General features: G+C 43.9%; 1 protein-coding gene across 1 annotated transcript; it reads right to left on the bottom strand.

The window, feature by feature from the left end:
* Nucleotides 1-4,931: 4,931 nt before the first annotated feature.
* TNFSF8 (TNF superfamily member 8) lies at nt 4,932-20,970 on the bottom strand. The gene is made up of 4 exons (XM_061352317.1): nt 20,501-20,970; nt 13,327-13,372; nt 6,505-6,576; nt 4,932-5,975 (listed from the first exon to the last, which is right to left on the bottom strand). The coding sequence occupies exons 1-4, from the start codon at nt 20,693-20,695 to the stop codon at nt 5,578-5,580; spliced, it is 711 nt and encodes a 236-aa protein (XP_061208301.1). The 5' UTR covers nt 20,696-20,970; the 3' UTR covers nt 4,932-5,577.
* Nucleotides 20,971-22,033: the final 1,063 nt, after the last annotated feature.

The raw sequence follows: 22,033 nt of genomic DNA, 5'->3' as shown, positions 1-22,033 counted from the left end.
CTAACACCCTTTGAGTTAGAGTTTCTGTAGAGCTCATTTAACTGTGAAACAGGTTCAGGTTTTTTTTCCAGTTCTTCGTGCTACTTTGGTTTCCTTCCTTTTCCCTCCTTTACTTTACAATTTGGTTGCTTTTTCTTATCTGCTTTTATGCAGAAATAAAGCCTAAAAAATAGATGCAAAGGGAGGAAGAAGCAGAATCATAGAAACCCAAGGACATTAAAAATACGTAAGCGGAAGGAATTAAATTGTCAAATATTTAAACAGTTTTAGGTGAGAAAACAGTCACTTCAAACCCAAAGTACTGAACTGGTGCCTGATTCCAAAATCTTGCTTTCCCTCTGTTAGGTCTGGACATGCCCAAGCAAAGCAATAGATGCAGTTGGGAACGAAAATAACCTAAGCAAACAAATCTTATCCTTTTACATCCTTAAAATTATCAGTTTTTTACTTGCCATTTGTGTTTTATCTTGCTGGAGAAGCTGTAGAAAGGGCCCATAAATTATTAGTAGAAAGAGTCCATAAATTATCAATCCACAGATTAAATAATCTTTTATTTGTCTTGAATTCATCATCTTTGCTTGACCAATCTGATAGCGTATGATGGATCGATTGGCTGGCTAGACAAGAGAGAGCAGGGGATGTTGTCTACCTTGACTTCAGCAAGCCTTTTGACACTGTCTCCCATAGCATCCTCATGGATGTAAGCTCAGAAGTGTCAGTTAGATGAGTGCACAGCGAAGTGGATTGAGAACTGGCTGAATGGCAGAGCTCAGAGGGTTGTGATCAATGGTGCAATCTAGTTGGAGTCCAGTGTTCCTCTGGGGTCAGTACTGGGTCCTGTCTTGTTCTATCCTCACCCTCTACTCTGCCCTGGTGAGGCCACATCTGGAGCACTGTGTCCAATTCTGGGCTCCTCAGTACAAGAGAGACAAGGAGAAGGTCCAGTGGAGGGCTACAAAGATGATCAGGGTACTTAGAGCATCCGGGGCTGCCCAGAGAGGTTGTGGAAGTATTCAAAACCCACCTGGACATGATTTGTGAAACCTACTCTGGGTGAACCTGCTTTAGCAAGGGGGTTGGACTACAGGATCTGAAGAGGTCCCATCCAACCCCAACCGTTTTGGGGTTTTGTGTTAACTGAATGAAAACTGAGGACTCCAAGGACAGGTCTGTGTAAAGATTCAGCAGTTGACTGTTTTATCTAGACAGCTATTTGTGGTTCTCTGACTCATCTCCTGGAAGCTCTTGCGTCACACAGGCTATAGAGAGAAATAGGGATACTAAATTTAGGCTCTGTCAACATGGTTGAAAGGAAATGGTGTGTGCCAATACTGTGGAATACAGCATCTTGGGAAGAACTGATGACTTTACCCATGGTGTACAACAGCTTCATCTTACAACAGAGGAGGGTGGTTGCTTCCTGGAGTGAGCTCTTTGCAGCCCAAAGGGGATGCTGGTTGTGGAGGGATTGCATGTGGCCCTGATGCAAATGTTGGTCTCTGGGTGCTCACCACTTCCAATCTCCTTGGAAGCACCTGGATCACTTCTTTCGTCTCTACTTCCTCCATCCCAAATCTTCAAGCTCCTGGGATTAGTTGTGAAAAGGGAAACTCGGAACTTAAACTGCTTTAGCTGAGCTCCTGGGCTGGGGGGGCTGGCTGCAGAATGCTGTCTTCCAAAACATATTTCCCTGTATCTTCACAATCTATAATAGTCTCTTGAAATTGAACCTATTATAAGCATAAAAAGCAGAGGCTGGATGACATTTTGAGGTCACTGAGAGCAATTCCTGGTATCACAAGTACTGTTTGTGAGACTTTGAAAATTTACAGTTATTTCTCTGACAGAAGCTGCATTTGCTTTGAGTTTTTTTCCTTGCTATTCATACCAAATACAAGTTGTACCTTTTCCAGTCTTTGAAGACGAGAGAGTAAGGTCCAGCTAGAGGTCCCCAAAAGCAAAGGCTTCTTATTTATTTCACTTTTTGGTTGGTTAGTTGAGCTGTGGGCTCTCTTTCTTACTTAGAGAAAAATTTTTTGTATCTTTGTAATTTTTGTATCTTTGTAATGCTATTACATTACAAAGAATAATAATGGTAACTTAAGAGCATGAACAAGTGGCAAAGGTTCTGCAGAATGCTGTTTGCTCTCCAAAGGAATCTGAGTGCATTAGAGGACGGCTGAGTCAGGTAGTTACCTTGCAAAAGAAGGCTGATACACTATTGATCTGAATGGGATCTTTAAAATAGGGCTCCTGTGCATTTTTTGGGTAGCACAGAGCCCCTGGTTAGCCTATGGCACAGTGAAGGATTTCTCTCTCAGTGGCTGTGGTATTTTCTGCCTGTAGGAAGTGCTGAAGAGAGTGAAATGAAACTAAACCAGACTTGAAGTGAATGCAAAACTCCCGAGTCCCTCAGCAGGCAGTTGCACAGCCTAAATAATGAATCTGTGTCAGATAAGCTGTGACTGGTTTTCAGATCTGAGCTTTGAGGAGTTTGGGGTCAGACTAATTTCATGGGAGGTGTCACCAAGCCTTGTGTACTTTAATTGCAATCCTGGTTTCAAAGTCTTCACAGTTCGGGTGAACTTCGGATCCGACTCTGTCATCTAAACTAAACTAGATCTGATTTTGATTTGCTGCCCCCGGGTGAGCTTGGCTGGAAGTGAACTGCATTGACTTATCTTCCATTTAGGTCCCTATGAAAAATATTCTATAGCAATTAACAACAGCCAGAATTAAGCCAACACCACACATTCTTTCCTACTCACCAATATCCAAATAATGGCATACATTAACACCTACAGATACTCCTTAGCCAGGCAGAAAACAATTTAACAATGCAGCTTTTTTGGTGTCTGCAATGGGCCAAGAAACCTCAGCAGAGCAGACTAGCTTGAGAGATTGCCGATGCTTCCTGTTTCTGGTCAAGTCAGCAATAGAGCATACGCACTGAAAGCCACATGTTTGCCACATCTGAGGGCAAGGGGAGGGGTTTTCAGAGTTTTTCCATGACTTCAGGGCTTTCAGTAGTGCCCCCTTTCTCATGGGCTGAGCCCTGTGATGGGAAACCAGAGCAGGGTTTCTAAGGCTGAGGTGCTCCTCAGAAGAGTGAGGACCCTCCTGTAGAAAAGCTCATCAGCTGCATATAAAGATAAGACCGTGGAAATGGGTTGTTCCCCAAAGTGAATTGCTGCTGATGTTGCTGAAAGGCCCACAGTGTGTGAAGGGTCAGCTTGGGCTCCTTTGTAGTACAGGATTTTTGTCCAAAATGACCTGCTTCAAAACACTAGGAAGTAAGAGAAGGCAAAAGGATGAAAGAGTGAAGTGTCTTGGAGGAGCCTGCCAGGAAGCATGGAGGCTGCTGCTGGCTCAGGGTCTTATTTCACTGAAAGAAATTTAACATTGTCTAACTGATGGCAAAATTGCACACTATTAATGGTCTCTCTTTATGGCTATAATTTATTCTTATTTCTCAGAGACAACAGAGTGGAGGCCAGGTTGCTTTATCCTGTGCTATTAAAAAGCCTGGGGCTGAGAAGCTTAGCACTGCTTTGTTAGGATTTTCTCCATCTGGTAAAATAATAGAATAAAATCATCCTATCCAGAGCACTGACTTTTTTTATTTTTATTTTTTTTAAAGAATGGTCTTTCTTTTTCAATTCCAAGCTGTTAGGAAAAGGGAGTAGGTCGTTGCATGTGAGTAAATGCATACCTTCATTCATTAGCTGCCTTTTCTATACTCAGGAGTTATGATTCCTGGCTGCTGGGCTCGCTGAAACTTCTCTGGGCACCCATTGTGTGCATCGAGGTGAAGGCAGACAGAGGTTAAAAACCCTATTCAGAGACTTGAACAATTTATAGGGCCTAGGGAAGTGAGAAGATCTCAGTAGAGGTTATAATGTCATAGGCAAGATAAGCCTTTTCTGTAAGGGGAAAAGCAAGAAAGAAAACATTGATATAGTTTTCTTGTTTCCTTTTTTTCCGCATGTTAATAGCAAAATGAATTTTTGTCCTTTCCAACCCTAACCATTCTAGAATTCTATGTGTATCAAAAACCAGTGTCTCTAGCAATGAACCCTTTGAAAGTTTCTTGTGTATTTTGAAGTCACCCGGTCAATGGGATGAAATCTCACCACTCTGTACCATCAGTTTCTGGTGACATAGCACAATGAACAGATTACTGCTATTAGGAGTATTTTTGAGTGTGTTCATGCAAGCTAAATTACCTCAGTTGACAGCATCAACTAAGCTTGAATAAGAAGACACTGTGTTTCTGAAACTAGAAACTAAATCTGTGACTAAATGTTTTGATGTGAACAGTCCACTGAGCTCTAGACACAGAAAGAAGATACAAGAACACAAGGGGAAAAACTTGCATACTAGTGAAAATAGGCCTTAAGATCTCAGTGATGAAGGGAAAAGAGAAAACAGTGAACTGGTACCAGCTTTTGTAACTTTTTGGTCCTATCTTCACACTGTAAAAATTAAATCTCAAATACACGCCTGTGTTACTGCAATTCATAGACTAAGAGAGCCTGAGATTACTCTTTAATCCTTCATTATCTAAGGATTCCACTAAGCCAAAGAAGCTCAGATAATATCTGTCCTCTGGACTGCACAAACTCCACAGCTCCTGGCTGAGGGCCAGGCCTGAAATTGTTTCTGGGAAAGTCTGGACCTCAGATCTAAATCTTGGCTTTTCAGAAGGTGAAAGCTTTAGAGGTGTATTTCCACACCAGCGTGGCCTGGTGTCATGCAGGGTTCTGTCAAACAGGCAGGACAGGATTCAAGGAAAACATACAGTAATGAGCTTGGCTATGTGGCTAGATCTGCAACTAGATTACTGTTTTAATATTTGTTATGAAAAGGTCTAGCAACCCCAGGGGAGACCAGAGGCTGAGCATTGTGCATATACAAACTCTCTGCCCAAACAGCTTAATATTTAAATAGAAAAGATGGATAAATAGTGAAAAGGAAGACACTTGGAAGTAAATTGCACAAAGTCCATAGCAGGATGCAGCACAGAAATATCCTGTAAATCCCCTATCTTCTGTGTCTTGTCCCAGAGTTTTAGCTTGAAAGTCAATAATATCATTGTCTTTGCTTTTGTACATTCTATCCATAAACCTACTCCAGAGTTATGGTTGCAAGGTTGTTGTAAAGATTACAAGCTTTGATTGTTAGTTTTTTGGTAAGTCCATGTCAAAATACTACATCATAAAATTCAGTTAAAAAGATTCCCCCATCTCCTGAGCACAGGCACCTTGCCAATGGTCCATTAGCCAACAAGTCTCAATATTGTGTATTCTTCCCATAATCTGGTTATGTTTAAATCTGTGTTTACACAGTATTGTTTTGAGGAACCATTGTCAGGTATTGTGGGTTATATGCTGGGTGGTCCAACAACAATCCAACCCCAGATCACACCAGAAGAATTTGTCAGGTGTGGGTTTTGCAGTGTTTTAGGGTTTGTCCTGGGATACTCACGAAGTTCCTAAAGGTGTTGCCTAATAAAAGCAGACTACTGTTGTTCAGGGAAAGATCAATCTGGGCAGCAGTGGGAAGTCAGAGAGCTGCTCACATTTCATCACTGTACCTCAAGACCCCAAGAACGTTTTCATTGGGAAGAAAAACTTCATTCAAGAATTTAGGATGATTGAGTGTTACTGCTACTCGGTCCTTCACATTCAGGGGTGTCAAATGGAGCTGGAACAAGGTCTTAAAAGTCTTTTTGTGGCACGTTTCGGAGGCGCACCACGTGGATAATGTTTGCCTGTTGACTTGGTCATTCACAAGGAACTCTATCTTGAGGTCGGTGGGACTGTTTGACCAGCTGGGGAAATAAAAGTTCAAGTGGCAATAGATCAAGTAGAGGCCTTGTTTCTTTATCACCAGCTCTTCTCTCTTGCACTGGATGTCTTCACAAATGCCCTTCTCAACCAAGCTCAGTTTTGAACTGTTTACTTGATTGGACACTAGAAAGGAAAGCAAACAAACTTTAAAATGAGCTGCTGAGCTCTACTAACCTGAACTCAGCCTTAGGTGACCTGCAGCAGCGTGTTTCCTGATAAACAGATACCTATTCAGTGGTTTTCCCATAGGAAGCTCCAAAAAAAAGGTCCTGGCCAGACCACTGGGAGTTCACACATGGAAGTGGGGTGCTAGAGAGTTCCAAGAACCTACACAGCCCTTGGGAAACCCAGGGAGATGCAGTCAAAATGGCCTTCTGCAATACTTGAATGGAAATAACAGAGGTGTATTCATGTGTTTGTGTGCAGAAGGTATCTACTTATTGATTTTTCATTATCAAGTTAAAAACTGGAGTTTCTGTGGCCACACAGGGGCTTTACCCAAGACACCCACATTTCAGGAACGCTAAGACTGTTTTTACCTATCCATTTGGTCAAAAAACCGCTTGCCACTAAGCCCAGTTTGAATAGCAAACAGCCTGCTCTTCAACCACCTCTGCGACCTCTCCTTGCCAACACTGAGCTCCCCACTGACCTCTCATGTACGCAGCTGCTCCCTTGGTCGGGACATTCTGTAGGATTCTTAAATAGTCTTCGGAGGTGTTCCCTGAGGGAAACAACAGATTAAGTGACCACTCCTGCTGGTTTTGTACTGTGAAAAGCTGTCAGCATTTGGCATCTCATGTATTTGCTAGAACTGTGCTATGGACAAATCCCACAGCAGCAGCTCCAAAGCAGCAAGCAACAGCAGCTTGAATAGCATGCAGGAGAGCTGATTATTCCTCTGTTATTTTGTGATTGTATAGAGCAGTTTGCACTGTCCTGTGCAGCCCACAGGCACATGGATACAGGGACAAGCTACAGGCTCAGAAAAGCAGTGTATATCCCAGTGTTTGCAACCAGACAGGGTGGATGGTTATTTCTCATTGCTCTGGCTCTTCTTTACATCTCCTGGCTGTGCTTTCAGCTCTCTCTCCCATGGTATACAATGACTGTGGAGATCCTGTGACTCAGTTGATAATATCAGTATTAGAGTCACGCATCTTCAGCGTTTCTGAAGGATGGGTTAATACACCAAACTAAGTTCTAGTATATCCTGGTGCTACTCCATGACATCAGATAACATATTTCATGTTCCTTACATGAACGAGAAGTAGTCAACTAAATGCAGTGAGACAAGGATCTTGAGTTTCAAAGGATTCCTTAAAATAAGGGTCAAAAAAATAATTCAGATCTCCAGACGCTTGCATTATCTGCATGGCCAGATTTCTAAGAGGCTCTTGGTCAGGAGGGATAGATCAGGGAGAAGCTGGTCCCCTCAAGTCCCCCTTGTTGGTGATTTGTAAAGTTGCACCCTCTGCACTCACTGTTGGAGAAGGCTGGGGATGCCTTGAAAGAATTGCAATCTGTCTCTATTTTTAGCAGTTTAAACACTTTAGAGGGAAACAGGTTCCCACTGCACTCCAAGATTGAGCAAGTCACATATCAAAGTCCCTTGGCCATGCTGGAAATCCCCAGAGAAAAACCAAAGCCTACTTTCCTGATGTTAGTCATGTCAATGTAGTGTTGTAGTGATGTGGAGAGATGTCATAGGGTAGGAGAAAACCCTTCTGTCCCTTATTTCCAACTGAAGCTGTTAGGGTGGTAACGACAGTCTCTGGTCATGCATAATCAGCGCCCTGAGCCCGCTCCCACTACAAGTGTCCTGCAAGAAGGGAGAGTACTTTGACAGAAACTCGGTGGCATTTAGAGAGTTCACCCTATAAAGCAGAAAATCCCCTGCTGCTCAAGCAGCCTTTGGGAGCTGCAGCCTTGCAGTGTCTCATGAAGCAAGCAAAGTGCTCTACATACGTGTACTGAAGCTGAGAAGGGGAAAATCTCTACAGTCTAAATATGAAATATCTACTTCTGAAGAGCCCACCATCATGGCACTTGTGACTAACAACCCCCAGTTTCATTAGTGTTGCACTGGGACAATTCCAAGCTGCAAGAGACCAGATTTAGTTGCAGAAGGCCAAACTGCAGTCAGATAGAGCTGCAAATCTGGAAGGGCTTGTTTGTTTCGTCGGCTTTAGTCTGGTTTACTCCAGGGTAGCAAGGATGGGAATAGCACCTGTATTACAGTAACTTCTACAGCAGCCTGATGTAACCAGGAGCTCCATCAGTCATGAGCTGTCTCGGGAGAGTCTTGGCATCACTCAAGACTCACCCCTCACTGAGCTAGGTGCGCTTTGCATTTCCAAAGCTGTACTTACATTTATTGATGTCAGCAAGTTTTGTGTGTGTGTGTTTAAAGCATTTATTTGATGACATCAGCTGTGTTTCTGAGAAGACGAGTTATGGGAAAAAATGGGTTTATAGCGACATTTCCTGCTCTCACTTTGCTAAGGCAGCTAATAACTATTGTCTTGTTTTATTTCTCAAGTAGCAAAGTAGCATTTCAGCACCAGCCAGGAGAGACTGAAATTACTCCAGTTTCAGGCCTGATTGATGCATGTATTCAATCACATCCTCTAATTTGCTTTGCATCAGTAATTGTAAATCTGAAGTAATCCCACTGAACTCAATAGGATTATATGGTTAAAAAAAAAAAAAAACAAGAGAAAAAGGAAAAGTAAAGCCACATTTAGGATGAAATACCAAGGAGACCTCACTGGTTTGTTGTTTGACAGTGTAGATCGGGCTGCTTTAAGGAAGCCTGCTAGTAAGGAAGGAGTCTTAGTAGGAAGCCATTTAGACTCTTTTGCCCTAAAGAAGGTACCAGGAGATAATTCACTCTTGTCTTCCTGACCCCTTTACAATAGGATGAGCATCCAGAGGGTGCAACCATGAGGAAAAGGCCCGGACTATTTCTGTGAGCTTAATGCAGCTTTTCCCCACTGAGACAAAGGGGACTTTGAAATGGGACTCAGAGGAGCTGCAGCCTCAGCTGCAGTGCAAAACAGAAGGAGCCTCATCATAGAACCATGGAATGGACAGGGTTGAGGGGACCTTAAAGCTCCTCCAGCTCCAACCCCTGCCACGGGCAGGGACCCCTTCCACTGGAGCAGCTTGCTCCAAGCCCCTGTGTCCAACCTGGCCTTGAACACTGCCAGGGATGGGGCAGCCACAGCTTCTCTGGGCACCCTGTGCCAGCGCCTCAGCACCCTCACAGGGAAGAGCTTCTGCCTAAGAGCTCAGTTCAGTCTCCCCTCGGGCAGGTTCAAGCCATTCCCCTTGGCCTGTCCCTACAGGCCCTTGTCCCAAGCCCCTCTCCAGCTTTCCTGTAGACGAACAAGAAACATCAAAACACAACAGGACCCTGTCCAGCCAGGAGGAGCCCCAGGTCTGTGGGACACATGGACCTATGGGCTACTGCCAGCCAGGTGCAAGGAGATGCTGCACTCCTGATGCCACCATCCCTGTGATGCCTGGGGAAATTTCCCACTGCATCAGTTTTCCCAACTTTCAGTTGAGTATAATGGGAGCACAGACAAAGGGCAGTGAAACCAGCAGCTGAAACTGGCAGGCCAGAGTGCAAAAACTTGCTATCCTTACACGGAAAACCCCTCAAATGAGATTTCCGAAGCTTGTCTTAGTAGCTGTCATCTCTCAGTATGGGATTCCTCTGCAGTATCTGTGACGTTACATCTAGCTGGAGGCTGAGTGTGAGCAGGCACAAAAGCAGAACAAGAATCTGAAGTTATTTTATGAAGTAAAGAATTATGGGCTGGCAACAAACAGCTTTCAATTCCTCCATACCCCCCACTGATTTAAATGCTTGTAAAATTAGGCAAGATGATTTCATACATCTCTGTCAGCACGCTAGAGCTAGCAGAACTTGCCTAATGCTATGTCTCAGGAGCTGCTGTAAGAAGTCCCTGTAGCTATCTTAAGCTCTCTCGTTCCAGTTCAGTGTTCTGCAAACAGCTGCTTGTTGGCACCGATGGACTGTGCCAGCTGAGTGATGCTGTCACATATGTACCAAGTGCCTTTGGTCCTTGAGAGCGCAAGGACTGTCACTGTGATCCTGTGCATTGAAATGGAGCTGAACTCACTGCCAATTTTATCTTCTTCCAAAAACCATAAACTTTAAAAGTATCCCTTTCTGTCCTCCAAATTTAGGAAGCACTCCCACAATCTCATCACTGCACACTCGATACTGCAAAACATGTAGAGTTAAAGGCCAAAACTATTCAGGCTTCTGTAGCCTAAGGCCACATAATTTCATGAGCTGTTAATCTCTCCATATATGTATTAATCTCTAACTTGCATTTTAAGTATTGGAGAGATGGAAGATCTAACATTCTGCATCTTGTAGCAATGCTGATAATCTCACTATGAATTAAGAAAGCAAACAGCCCCTTTTATGACTACCTGGAATCTGCCTAGCTGCAGTTTGCTCTGGATGCTGGCCCCAGAGGTCGCCTGTGCTCTCTTTCTAGCATCTGCAAGCCCAGGCTTGGCAAAATGTTTCAAACTGAGAAACAGCTCATCTGCCCTCACCTCAGAGCAGACGGAACCTCATACAGTTCCACATATATGCACATAAACACATACGTGTACTGAAGCTGAGAAGGCAAAAATCTCTACAGTCTAAACATGAAATATCTACTTCTGAAGAGCCCACCATCATGGCACTTGTGACTAACAACCCCATTTTCATTAGTGTTGCACTGGGACAATTCCAAGCTGCAAGAGACCAGATTTAGTTGCAGAAGGCCAAACTGCACTCAGATAGAGCTGGAAATCTGGAAGGGCTTGTTTGCTTCACTGGCTTTAGCCTGATTTTGTCCAGGGTAGCAAGGATGGGAACAGCAACTGTATCGCAGTACTTTCTCAAAGCCAGAGTTTCATTTGGGAACCTATTTCCCATTGAAACTGTGAATGGGGTGTGGGGTTTCCCTTCTGCTCTGCCCACCAACTGCCAATGGACCTTACCACCAGAAAAGGATTACCTATAAACAGTGTGTGTGCGTGTGTTTATGTAGCTGCAGGGTTTTCCTTTTATAAATAAGAAGATGTCTTGGTATTTTGTCTTTGCAGCTCAAAATAACAAGAAAAGCCATCAGGCCAGGATTACATTTATAGGGAAATGAGGCTTGGAGAAGACAGCGAGGAGTTGATGAAGGCTGAACCTCTCCAGATGTTGTCAGGTCATAAATTTCTCTGTGACCTAGATTTCCCTCTAAAAAATGAACCCAACAGTAACACCTGTCTCGCCCATATTAATGTATGATTTGATATTTATGAAATGTGGATGAGTTCTGTCTCTCATCCAAATGTGGATGACAGAAATATTTTCCACAGGAAGAACATTTTGCAAACGAATTCTTGATGACTTTCAGTCTTTCCCCCTGTTGCTCAGGTACTCCACTGACAACAGCACAGAGGATCAGAGGAGACTGGTGCCGTTTTTCACATAGACATTTAATTAGGTGATGCTGCATCGTGCTTGGGGATACCTGCAAACCCATCCATTGAGGACTAACTGATGAGTCAGGAATGTAAGCCTGTAAATCTGCTTTAGTGCCCACTGGCATTTAGCTATTCATACAACTTAATCTCATTGGGGGTCTAAATGAAGTCATTGTGGGTTTCCTGCTTTAATATTACAGAATTAACTCCAAGATGTAGCTGTGTTCGGACCACCATCCCTTTGTGCTACAAAGCAATCTCTGCCTTAGTGAACCCTGGCTGTTCCCACTAGCGCAGTCCTGCATCCTCCACTAGCATCTTTGAGATGTTTCACACCAGTAGGTACCAACACAGGCCTGGATCAAGGCTGAGCACCCAGCTGGCAACTCAGCAACACTAACTCTTTGCTAGCTTGCCAGTTTTTACAGTGCAGGGCTTGGAAGTCCTGATTTGAGCAGGGTAGGTACAAAATACATCCAAACCACTCTGCAGGCATCAGGGCTGCCTGAGAGGCAGACCCAAATCCAAACCTAAATCTACAGCAACTTCAGCCTCACCACAGTCCCCTGCAATATTTCTTATGCTTCTGTTTCTTCCTATTCCACAACTGCTGGTTGGGAACTTGCAATGGTCACCCCAGCTTCTTGCTTAGAAGTCAGCAAGCAGTGCCTGGCAGCACATGGTAGAGCTCCCTGCCCAGGGGACCTCAGTAAACTACCCACTGGGATATATTAACCCATTAGCCCTGCTCGATACATTTTAAGAGGAAAATAAAAGGCTGCTGTAATTCCCTCACTCTTCAGTGCTCTATTACCCTGCCAGAGACATAAAGACTGATAGGCAGCGAGGGGGAGGCTGATAGAGCCCTTATACACATTGCAAATGGCTTTCAGCTGTTCCTGTCTTGTGGAGTTTCTCTATAGTTCCCTCCTTTGTCTCTCACTAATGGCATCGTCTCAGATTTAACAGCTGCTTTCAGAGCAAGAGGGTGTCTGTACTGATATTGACCTGAAGATAGAAAGGTTTATGGCTAATGAAAACAGCATCTTGTACATTCCTGGGAAAAGCACATTCCTCCTGCCTGACACTTGCCTGTTAGTGATGAGGAGAAAAAGCGATTGGCATAGGTTGCCTGGTATAAAATACATACATATATACATATATATGTATGCATATTGCAATGCACTTTTGGATTTGTGAGATCATTCCTCCCTGTTCTGGGAATACCAGTAACGCTGGTCAGTGCTTTGCTTTGAAAAACACTGACCTACAGATACAGCACCTGTGACCCCTCCTCTGTCACTGAGTAGACTCCACACCCACAGCTTTCACTATCTCCTCCTAAGAGGTGGTAAAACAGCCATGAAAACCAGCACAGTTCTGATGACATCTCTGAGTTTATACTGGTTTAAAGAGAGAGGATCTGCTCCGGGGTCCGTACCACCTTGCAGCACTGGTGACTTCCCACCATCTTGGGGGACCAAGGGCAGAGAGGCTGATGCCTTGCAGCCCACTGGATTTGCAAAGCTCCACCTTTTGGGATGCATTAGAGTAGGGCTGTGCTCAGAAGCCACTTTATTTCTGAGGAACTTTGCATACAATATAAACCACTAAAAAACTTAAGAAAGACTTATAAAGTTGTAAGGAGCTACTTCAGTTGATAGAGAGAAAGCAACATGTGCTTAGGATGTCCTGGGGAAAAGAAAATCCCTCCAGGTTACAGGGATTTTAAAACAGAAAAAAAATGATGGTCAGGGACAATGTGAAGTTCTCAGGAAGGACACATAGGGACTGCCTTGAGACTTGTGAGCTATGAAACAAGCCCAATACAGAAGAGTCTCAGATTAAAAGATTATCCAAGGCTGAAATGTTAAGGTGTAAGTAATTGGCTTATTTGGGATGCTGGGCAATATTTGCCTTACAGATGAGACAGATCACATGTACTGTTTAGGTGTCTTACCTGTCTTGAATGGTTTTGCGATGCCCTCTGTGGCAGGATCAGCTGCCTGAAAGAGGAAGAAGGAAGGGGTGGTTATTCCATGAGTTGCATCCATCTTCAAGTACAACCTTGTTTTAAAAGTGGATTGTAATAGTTCCTATTGCATGGCATGTAGGCGATACAGAGCCTGATGTGCAGGGAGCCAGCGCCAGCTGCTACAGAGCTTATGGCTCCTATAAAGCCTCACAGGTGAGTGAGGGATTCCTGTGGAGCAAACAGCTCTGGGAAGCTCGCTGATGATCCTCCAAAGATCACCCTCAGGCATACCTCATCATAGCCCTTTTTTCTAATGTAGAAAATCTACATTTCTAACAGAGAAAACAATTCTCTCAGTGCAGTTGGGTTTTTGAAGCCCTGAAAACCTCAGTCTGTGGCTTGCAAAGCTTGGAGAGAGCAGAACAGAATGGGACTTGTAACCCTAGAAAGTCAGTATCTGCCCCCGGGAAGCCAGTAGCTGGATGAAAGTAGATAGAGCCCAAAGTGGGAGAGTGATGGTGTTGTCCTGCTTCACCTCCCTCCTACTTCTTGCTGGGATGCAAACCCAATATTCAGAATAGGCAGTTGTCCTCAGTCAGCATGGACTGAGAACGTCTCAGGAAATGAGCTCCAAGTGAGAAATACGGTAGGCTTCATCTGTGGTCTTGCTTCTATTTCATCACACCTCTCTGCCATCCAAACGTACAACCCTGAAACCTGCTCTCGCTTGCGTATTACCACCACACCAGTGAAGTCACTGACAGCTTGTAAACACCCTGCAATTGCCCTCAGGGAACAAAGAAATTCTTCCAACAGGAAGAAAAGATACTGAGGAAAGATACTGAGAGTGCCTCAGTGCTTGAAACTCTGTCATATTCCTGCACTCACTAATGCAGGCAGTCCCACGGTGACTTCAGTATCAGGGAGAGGTTTTTCCTCAGGCTAGCCTAAACCAGCTTGTCTTATCTGGATACCAATTACCTGGGCTAGTTGTGCAATCTAATGAGGCCAGGCCTTATTTAGCATGGAATCATGGAATCGTATGACATCTGAAGTTGGAAGGGACCCTGAAGGATCACCCAGTCCAACTTTCTGCTCCTCACAGGACCACCTAAAATTAAGCTAAATGACTAAAAGCATTGTCCAGATGTTCCCTGAGCTCTGACAAGCTTGGTGCTGTGAGCGCTCTCCTGGGGAGCCCGTTTCAGTGGCTGAACAGATGCCCAAGATGAAGAAATTTGGGAAGCTGGTACCAGATTTAGCAGGACATTAATATCTCCTTAGAGAAATGAGGCACACCATGTATGTGGTGGGAGACAAATTCATAGGGGTTCATAAGCACTATTTCTGTGTGTAAATAGGATAACACACAGAGAAGGAAGATGGCTGGACAGTGAGAGAAGTCAAATTGTGTGTATTTGTGTTATTGTTCTAGCCTTCAGTATTGAAGAATACTTTTAATTAATCATTGGCCTAATATGGCTATGTTTTTAACCATGGCTGAAGTGTCAAGCTGTATCTGCTTCCATCAAAGCAGCATTATCTTTTGGTCTAATACCAAAATGCTGTGTCCTGCAGACAGATGGCATAGGTGCTTCATGATGTGGGTATCTGTAATACATGATTTGTTCATTTTCTCTCCCCACACCCATGTACGACAGGGGAGAAGTTATTTGTTGAGACAATAATTCTCCAGGTTATCTTCCTAAACTGTGCAAGAAGGCCTTCGGGTTAGAAGAATAAGAACCTGAAGCTGCAGTTTGGAAAAACAGGCATTTCCAAGCTTTTTGGTCCTTTACACGCCATCCTCCCTTGCAAACTCTTATGGATCCTATGCACACATATCATCAAATGTAGGACTGAGAGCAGACTGCTGAAAATGCTCCCAAGGAGCATCTCGGCTTCTGTCTTGGACTCTTGCACTGGGACGTCCCTCTCACATGCGCTCACAGCAATGGGAAGCTTTGCTTCTCAATGCTACGTATGAGCATGTCTGCCCTCTGCAGAGAGATGAAGGCATTTCTGCATGGAGACACTGTCCCCAAGTACATTACGCTAAATGAAAGCAGGCAGCAGAGAAGTGTTTGGTAAACTGATTGAACCATTATCATCAATGAGGTGTTCATCTTGCACCTCCCTTGGAGGTGGCCTGCAGGACAAGGCTGATGGCTCGCAGCTTGCTTTGGGGTCAGGACAACAGAAACGAACTAATGTATTGTGTTCTCACCTGGGAAGTCTCCCAGGGAGTGGAAACAGCAGATACTAATGCAATATATTTTAGTGACAATTGAATAGATATTCAAATAGAGCTTTACAGATTGCTTTGAAAGATTACTGGCACTATTTCTTCTTTTTCTGACAGCAAAAATATTGCGTGTAATGCTGTGATTTGGAATGCAAAGTGGCACGCAGCAGGAGCTCAGAGAAAGTCAATTCTACAGTGCCAGCTCAGGCATGGCAATGAATTTCACTCTGTGTGGAGTGAGCTGGGTGCTGCTGCTGAAGGATCTCAGTCTTTTCTCAGCAAGTAGCATAGTTTGAGTTTGCTTCGTTAGAGAAAATTATAATCAGGTGCCAGTGAAAGTTATTTCATTCTTCTTTTGCCTTATTTTACAAGAACTTTTCCTAGGCTGAGCCAGATTGGTGCTGCTAAAGGGACGTGTCCTGTGTTAGAACCCTGAATAGTCATTTAACCATTTAACATACTGGAGTATGTATCTGCTTCTAGAAAGCCCAAGAAAACACACCTCCAAATCACAGCCCCCTAAAAACTGGCCTGAGGTCAGCTGAACAAGGTCCCGAGCTCTCCCAAGAGCATGTCCACTCAGCAGCTCTGTGAGAACAAGCTTTTTGGGCTGCTGCCCTCAAAGGAAGTTTTGCTACTTGAAGAGCCTCAAGGATCTCCTGTGTCTCTTGCTCAGCCTCCAACCATCATCTGGCTGAGGGGGAAGGCAGGAGGTGGCACTTCAGGTGGTTGTCCAAGAGGCAAAGGTAGCAACTTGACACTGAAAATGCCAGGAAGTGGAGCACCATCCCCACAGCTGATCTCATAACAAGCATCACATCACAAGAGGATGGAGACTGGAAGTGGCTGGTATGTTTTTGCAAGGAACAAGGGATAGGACAAGAGGAAACGGCCTCAAGCTGCACCAGGGCAGGTTTAGATTGAGCTGAGGAGCAATTCCTTCCCCAGAGGGTGCTCAGGCATTGGAACAGGCTGCCCAGGGCAGGGCTGCAGGCACCTTCCCTGCAAGTGTTCACACAGCGTGGAGACGAGGCCTCAGTGCCATGGGTTAGTGGTGGCCTTGGCAGTGCTGGGGAACAGTTTGACTTGATAGGCTTGAAGGTCTTTTCCAACCCCACTGATTCTATGAAACAGAGCCCTGTGTGAAATGCAGTTTTTCCAGTCCTGACAAACCCTATTAAAGTCACCCCTCCATGCAGCAGGTGACTGTCACTGTACACACCACCAACAGCAAGCGTTGGAATAATGCATTTTCTTATCTAAAATGCCTCAGTGGTTTTCCTGTGGTGTTCAGTGAGTGGAAATCTGCTTTCGGGGCGATAGTTGGTGTTTGGGGTTTTCACCTTTTCCTTTTTGTCAGGGTTGCCCGCCAGAGGGGGCCAATAGGCACCAAGTGGGGCAGTGCATGACAAGGTTATATTTCAGCAGACATAAATCACTGATAGCGTTGTTATCACGCTAGGTGCTATAGGTTGTATCGTGCTAGGTGCTGTAGGAGCAATTTCTGGTTACAGCAGTCCCACTGCTAAAACGGTTTGACATTTTTAACTCCAGCATCTTTGAAAACTAGATCAGCAAATGGAAGTAACTGCCCTGGCTCTTGGCATTTGCCACCCTGGTGCCTTAGTGGTGGTGAAAAGATTTGCCCATTCAGTTTGGAGGTTAAAAATATGAAGTCTACAAGATCCAGAGCAGTGATGGACTGTCCCAGATTGCAGACTTTGGACATTCACACAGAATTTGTCCATAGAGGTAGGTGGCTTAAGTGTCTGATAGAGCATTCCTTGCAGCACAGTGTAAGATTTGCTGAGGTCTGTGAATCTTAAAATGGCATTTGTCTAGCGCTTTCTGTCCCATAATTATTCACTGATTTTGCATATATCCCTCTTTATACACAAATATCTATATAAGTGTATATGTATAAATACATAGATGTGTATATATACATACATGTATATGTATTAAACATACATAGATGTGTATATATACATACATATATATGTATTAAACATACATAGACCTGTATATATACATACATGTATATGTATTTACACATATCTTTTGAGGTCCCTTCCAATCTCTAACATACTGTGATACTGTGTGTATATATAGAGAGAGAGGTGCATATATATACCTATATCCAGCAGCAGTGAAATGCGTCAGGCAGAAGGGTGGATGTATTAGCATTCTCATAACAGTGTTAAGAAACCAAATGAAGGCTACTGACCATCATAGAGCAGCTATTCTTATTCCAGAGAAAAATAGTCACTTGTAAAAGATCTAGACAAGTGAATAGCCCGAGACCAAGGATTTCTGCAGGTGAAAGCTGAAGAAATGGACTGATTTAAGCACTGCACGTAGTTTCAAGAAACATAGTTTACTTCCCCAAAGTGACGCTTCCCAGGTCTGACATCAATGTGCTGTGCTACCCGTCCTGAAAACAAGGCGTAAAGGAAAGTTCTTGGCGTGTTGGAAAATGGGGGTGTGTTTGTGAGGGTGGTAATGTGTATTTTCAGTGCTGTTTGATTCAGAGAAGCAGCTCTGGAATCATAGTTGCTTTTTTTGTTTGTTTTGGTCTTTCATGTTGGATTTCCTTTTATTCAGAGCACCCAGATATTGGATGAGGCCATTGCCTTGTTTCTGCATGGTTAGATTTTCCCTTTCTAATGCGTCATCCTTCATCTTAAACTAGGAAAATGTAAACTCATCAAAAGGAAGACAAGCATTGACTTGCATGTACCTGCAGTGGGGCTAAGAGACTGTATGAACTGCTTGCCACCAGAAGCCTTCTCTTAATGCAGTGGTACGTGAGGCATGGGTAACAGGGGCCTGCATTGTCTCTAAGACCGATTAACCTAACACTCCTTTGAACAGAGGGAAAGTTGCTAGCTCAGCATAGGGAGGGCATGAAGTTGCCACCATTGCCCCTGTGGTCAAGGACCACTCACATAATCCAGCTGTCAACCACTCACATAATCCAGCTGTCAACATCTGGACAGTAAAACAGATCTTCCCAAGAGACTGATCACAAAAAATGTTGGTCCTCTTTTTAGAAGTTACAAAGAAAATTAAGCCAATTGATGATGTTCTAATCCCTACATCAGTAAGACCCAACGTGTACAGGGCTCCAGGTGCAAGAACCATCCAGACTCCATGTCGTGGAACTACTAAAGTCAATATGGCACAATGCTCAGCCCGGCCACAACTGTATTTACCAAAGGAGTTTGTGCCTAGCCTTACACTGACATTGTGACCATGAGCTGAAGGAGTTTTGGAGTAAGCCCTGGAGTTTCTTGAGGAACCTGTCTCACAGAACCAACACTTGCTCCCAGGTCTGGAAGTTTAAAACCAGTCATGGATGGAGAATGACTATACTGCTTGAGAACCTGGGGGTCTTTCAGCTCCCTGAGAGCAAGAACACAAGTTATACTTTTACTGCCAAATTCCTCTCACAGTGTAAAATTGATGCTTGATTTAACTGTGTTCCTCCCACACCTCAGCTTCCTGCTTTCTCCTTCAGCCAAACTCATTACCAAAGCAGCTGCAATAATGTCATTACTCTTTTAAATGAAAAGCTTGACTCTTTCAGTAATATTGTTCCTCTGGCAACTATAGTGTAATTGTGTTTATCCTGATGGAAAGGTAATTTAATGCTTACCTTCATAATAAGTACAAATGAAAGTCTCATTATATAGGGAAGCTTTGGCAATTCTGTAATTATCCAGCCTGTTATGTTAAATATCTCCCTTAATGTCCCACTGTTTGTCACTTGAAAACCCTCACGTCTCATTTTCACTGTGCCCAAACTGCTTCTCTTTTGGAAGAGCACTGATTTCAGGTAAATGTCTCCTCTCAGGTGCAACAAAGAAATATCAGTCAGGCCTTCATGGTTTCATTTCTGGGTAATGTGCATACAGAGGCACACAAATTGCACAGAGTTAATTTAGTAAGAGAAAACACTGAGCTGAAAGATCATATTTTGTTTTCTGTGGCCAACTTCCTCCAGCAGCCCCACACTGGTGCTTTTACTCTATGAATAGTTATGGTACTTTAGCACTTAGATATTTGCAGTAAGATTTCAAAGCCTGTAAATTGTCTAACCTGGCATTTCATCCCAGTAAAGTTCATGGCAATGTTCCTGGTAGGATTAGAAATGAGCTTTTTATATTCACAACCACCTGTGCCTCTTCTCTGGCTGTAACTTCTCACTGATTCCTCATTCAACCCCAGGTGCACTTGAGAGCCGTTCTCCTCATTTTAAGAAGGAAAAGATGTCTGTAGGCAGAGATAACAGCTGTTTTTGTGAGACCCTGTTAGATCTTGCCTCACTTACAAAAAAAGAGAGCAGAAGGGAGCTACTTTGCCCACATCCACTGCCCTGGGTAGTTCAAGAGAGTTCTGCCACACCACAGCATGGTGCATCCACAGTGTCACACACAGAGATGCCTCTTGTAATAGCCATTACTGAAATTCATCAGTATTTCAAAGGAATGCATGTAGACTCTAGAAACCAGACCAGACCACCTCAAAAAGTGGTCATTCTCCAAAGAAGTGAACTGAGACACATGTAGAAACAGGTAGCAAACACTGAGGCACTACATCTTCTCTCCAGCTCTTGTCCTAACTAGGCAGCATAGAGGGTGGCTTGCACCTCAGACTGTGAGTTTTCTACTTCCATTTACAGAAGAGGAATTGTGTGCTAGAAATTAATACTGCCCATGGAGAAAGTTGAAAGTTCTTTTCTTTCCCTCTTTGTTTCGTCTTCCCCTCTCCTAATTCATGTGGGTGCATTTATAAGAGGAGGCAGTGGCTGGTTTTCTGGCCAAAGGATAATTTTGGGAAGGCACTATGGGTGAGGGGGGAAAAAGAGAAAGGGGTAGAAAGGGAGAATGAATAAAGTAAGAAATATCTTACCATCCTCTGAACGACTAAGACCATGATGGTGGCTAATGCAAAGATGAGTAACGCAGCAAGGGTAGCAATGATGAAATACAAACACGTTCTGTTAGTGGCTCCAAGCCTCCTTGAAACGGAGTCTTCCTTCACATGCATGGCTGACTCATGCAAGTCCTTCGCCTGAAAAGGTGTTTGCTCTCGCGTCGAGCACATTCTTATATAGCTCTCAGGGTACTGCTCTGTATCTCCCCTTGATCAGGTTCAAGTTGCAGCCCATCTCTTTTCCTGGCAGGATTTTCCCCCTTCATCCTGGCTCATGTGATCCGGAAAAAAACCTTCATTGCTCGTAGTACAAAAAAAGGGGGACCTGGGGGCGTGAAGCAGGATGCAGCTGTGAAGAGGGGAAGGAGCTTCATGTTCTTGATCAGCGGCGTTCTCGAGTGCTGCATTGGAGGTTTCTGATGTCAGAGGGTGAACAGTTACCCAGATCTGCCGTCCCCCGCCCCACCACTGGCTTTCTGTGAAACAGAGAGCTGTTCAAATCCTGTTTCATTTTCTACCCAGTGCAGCTACAGTCCAGTACACTGAATCACGCTGGGGCTCTGCCTTTCTGTTGCACAGGGTGATCTCTTCTTATTCCCAGCAGCGTTCCAGAGCTGTGATCTCCAGAGCTCTATGCTCAGAGGTAACCCAGGCTTTGAGTTCAGTGATTGGTGCCTGTGAAGGTCTGGAGATGTTAGGTGGGATTTTCTTTGAAGAATTTCATAGAAGAGTGTCAGGAAGATGTTTCTGAAGTAGGAAGCATTTTCTAGGCAGAGGCATAGGAAGAAAGCGGCCACATCAAAGTGGCCAAAAGCGATGATGTTAGGATGTGTCTGCAGAGGGTCTCTGTATTCACCTTCCTGCCCTGGCTTATTTGCAGCTAGCAAATTAATGCTCATTTCTATCCTGTTCACAAGCCTCTCCTCTGTCCTAGCCTGGGACTATCATCCAGCCACTGGACTTCTCATAGAACTGAAATGAGATTGCTTTAACTGGAAACATTCCTACTTGTTTCCAGTATGGAAGGAGCAGTCATTCCTAATCCTGCATTTTTGATGTGAGATGACTCCTTGTCTTCTGGCCAGTCAAACTTGAAAGGTACTCCTGGTGTTTCTGAAAACTTTGACAATTAGATGTGTATCCTCTTGTGTAACATGATCAAAATGACTGGGAACATCGTTTTTCTCAGCTATTCTTGCTTTGGTAATAAAAGGGCATCAGAGAGGCCAAACAAGATTTTAGCCATGGTTCATCTAGCTCAGCATCTTACCTTCAGTAGAGAGTAACTAGGGATGCCTTGAGAAGAACATCAGAACAGAAAAATAAGTATTTGTTGGTGTAATTCTCCAGTTTCCTTTGATTTGGGCTTGTGGACTTCAAAACCAGAGGTAGTACCTTTCTATTTTAATCCAATTCTTCTTTACACCTCTGGCATTACAGAGTCTTGGGATTTTATTGTTGTTACTGCTATCTTTAATAAAATCACAGCACTACAAAGGCTTCTATAGA

The sequence above is a fragment of the Neopsephotus bourkii genome, unplaced genomic scaffold (genome assembly GCF_033783945.1).
Source record: "Neopsephotus bourkii isolate Nb327-2 ecotype Australia unplaced genomic scaffold, CSIRO-AGI_Nbou_v1 NB_659, whole genome shotgun sequence".
In the NCBI taxonomy this organism is placed as follows: domain Eukaryota; kingdom Metazoa; phylum Chordata; class Aves; order Psittaciformes; family Psittacidae; genus Neopsephotus; species Neopsephotus bourkii.
This window is presented reverse-complemented; position numbering and strand designations above follow the sequence as displayed.

Excerpts from the sequence above, each read along its gene's own strand:
- TNFSF8 (XM_061352317.1), bottom strand. The coding sequence starts at position 20,695 with ATGTGCTCGACGCGAGAGCAAACACCTTTTCAGGCGAAGGACTTGCAT. Across the intron at positions 13,373-20,500 it reads TCTTAGTCGTTCAGAGGATG|GCAGCTGATCCTGCCACAGA; the intron begins GTAAGATATTTC and ends TTCCTCTTTCAG. Across the intron at positions 5,976-6,504 it reads AGCAGCTGCGTACATGAGAG|TGTCCAATCAAGTAAACAGT; the intron begins GTCAGTGGGGAG and ends TTTCCTTTCTAG.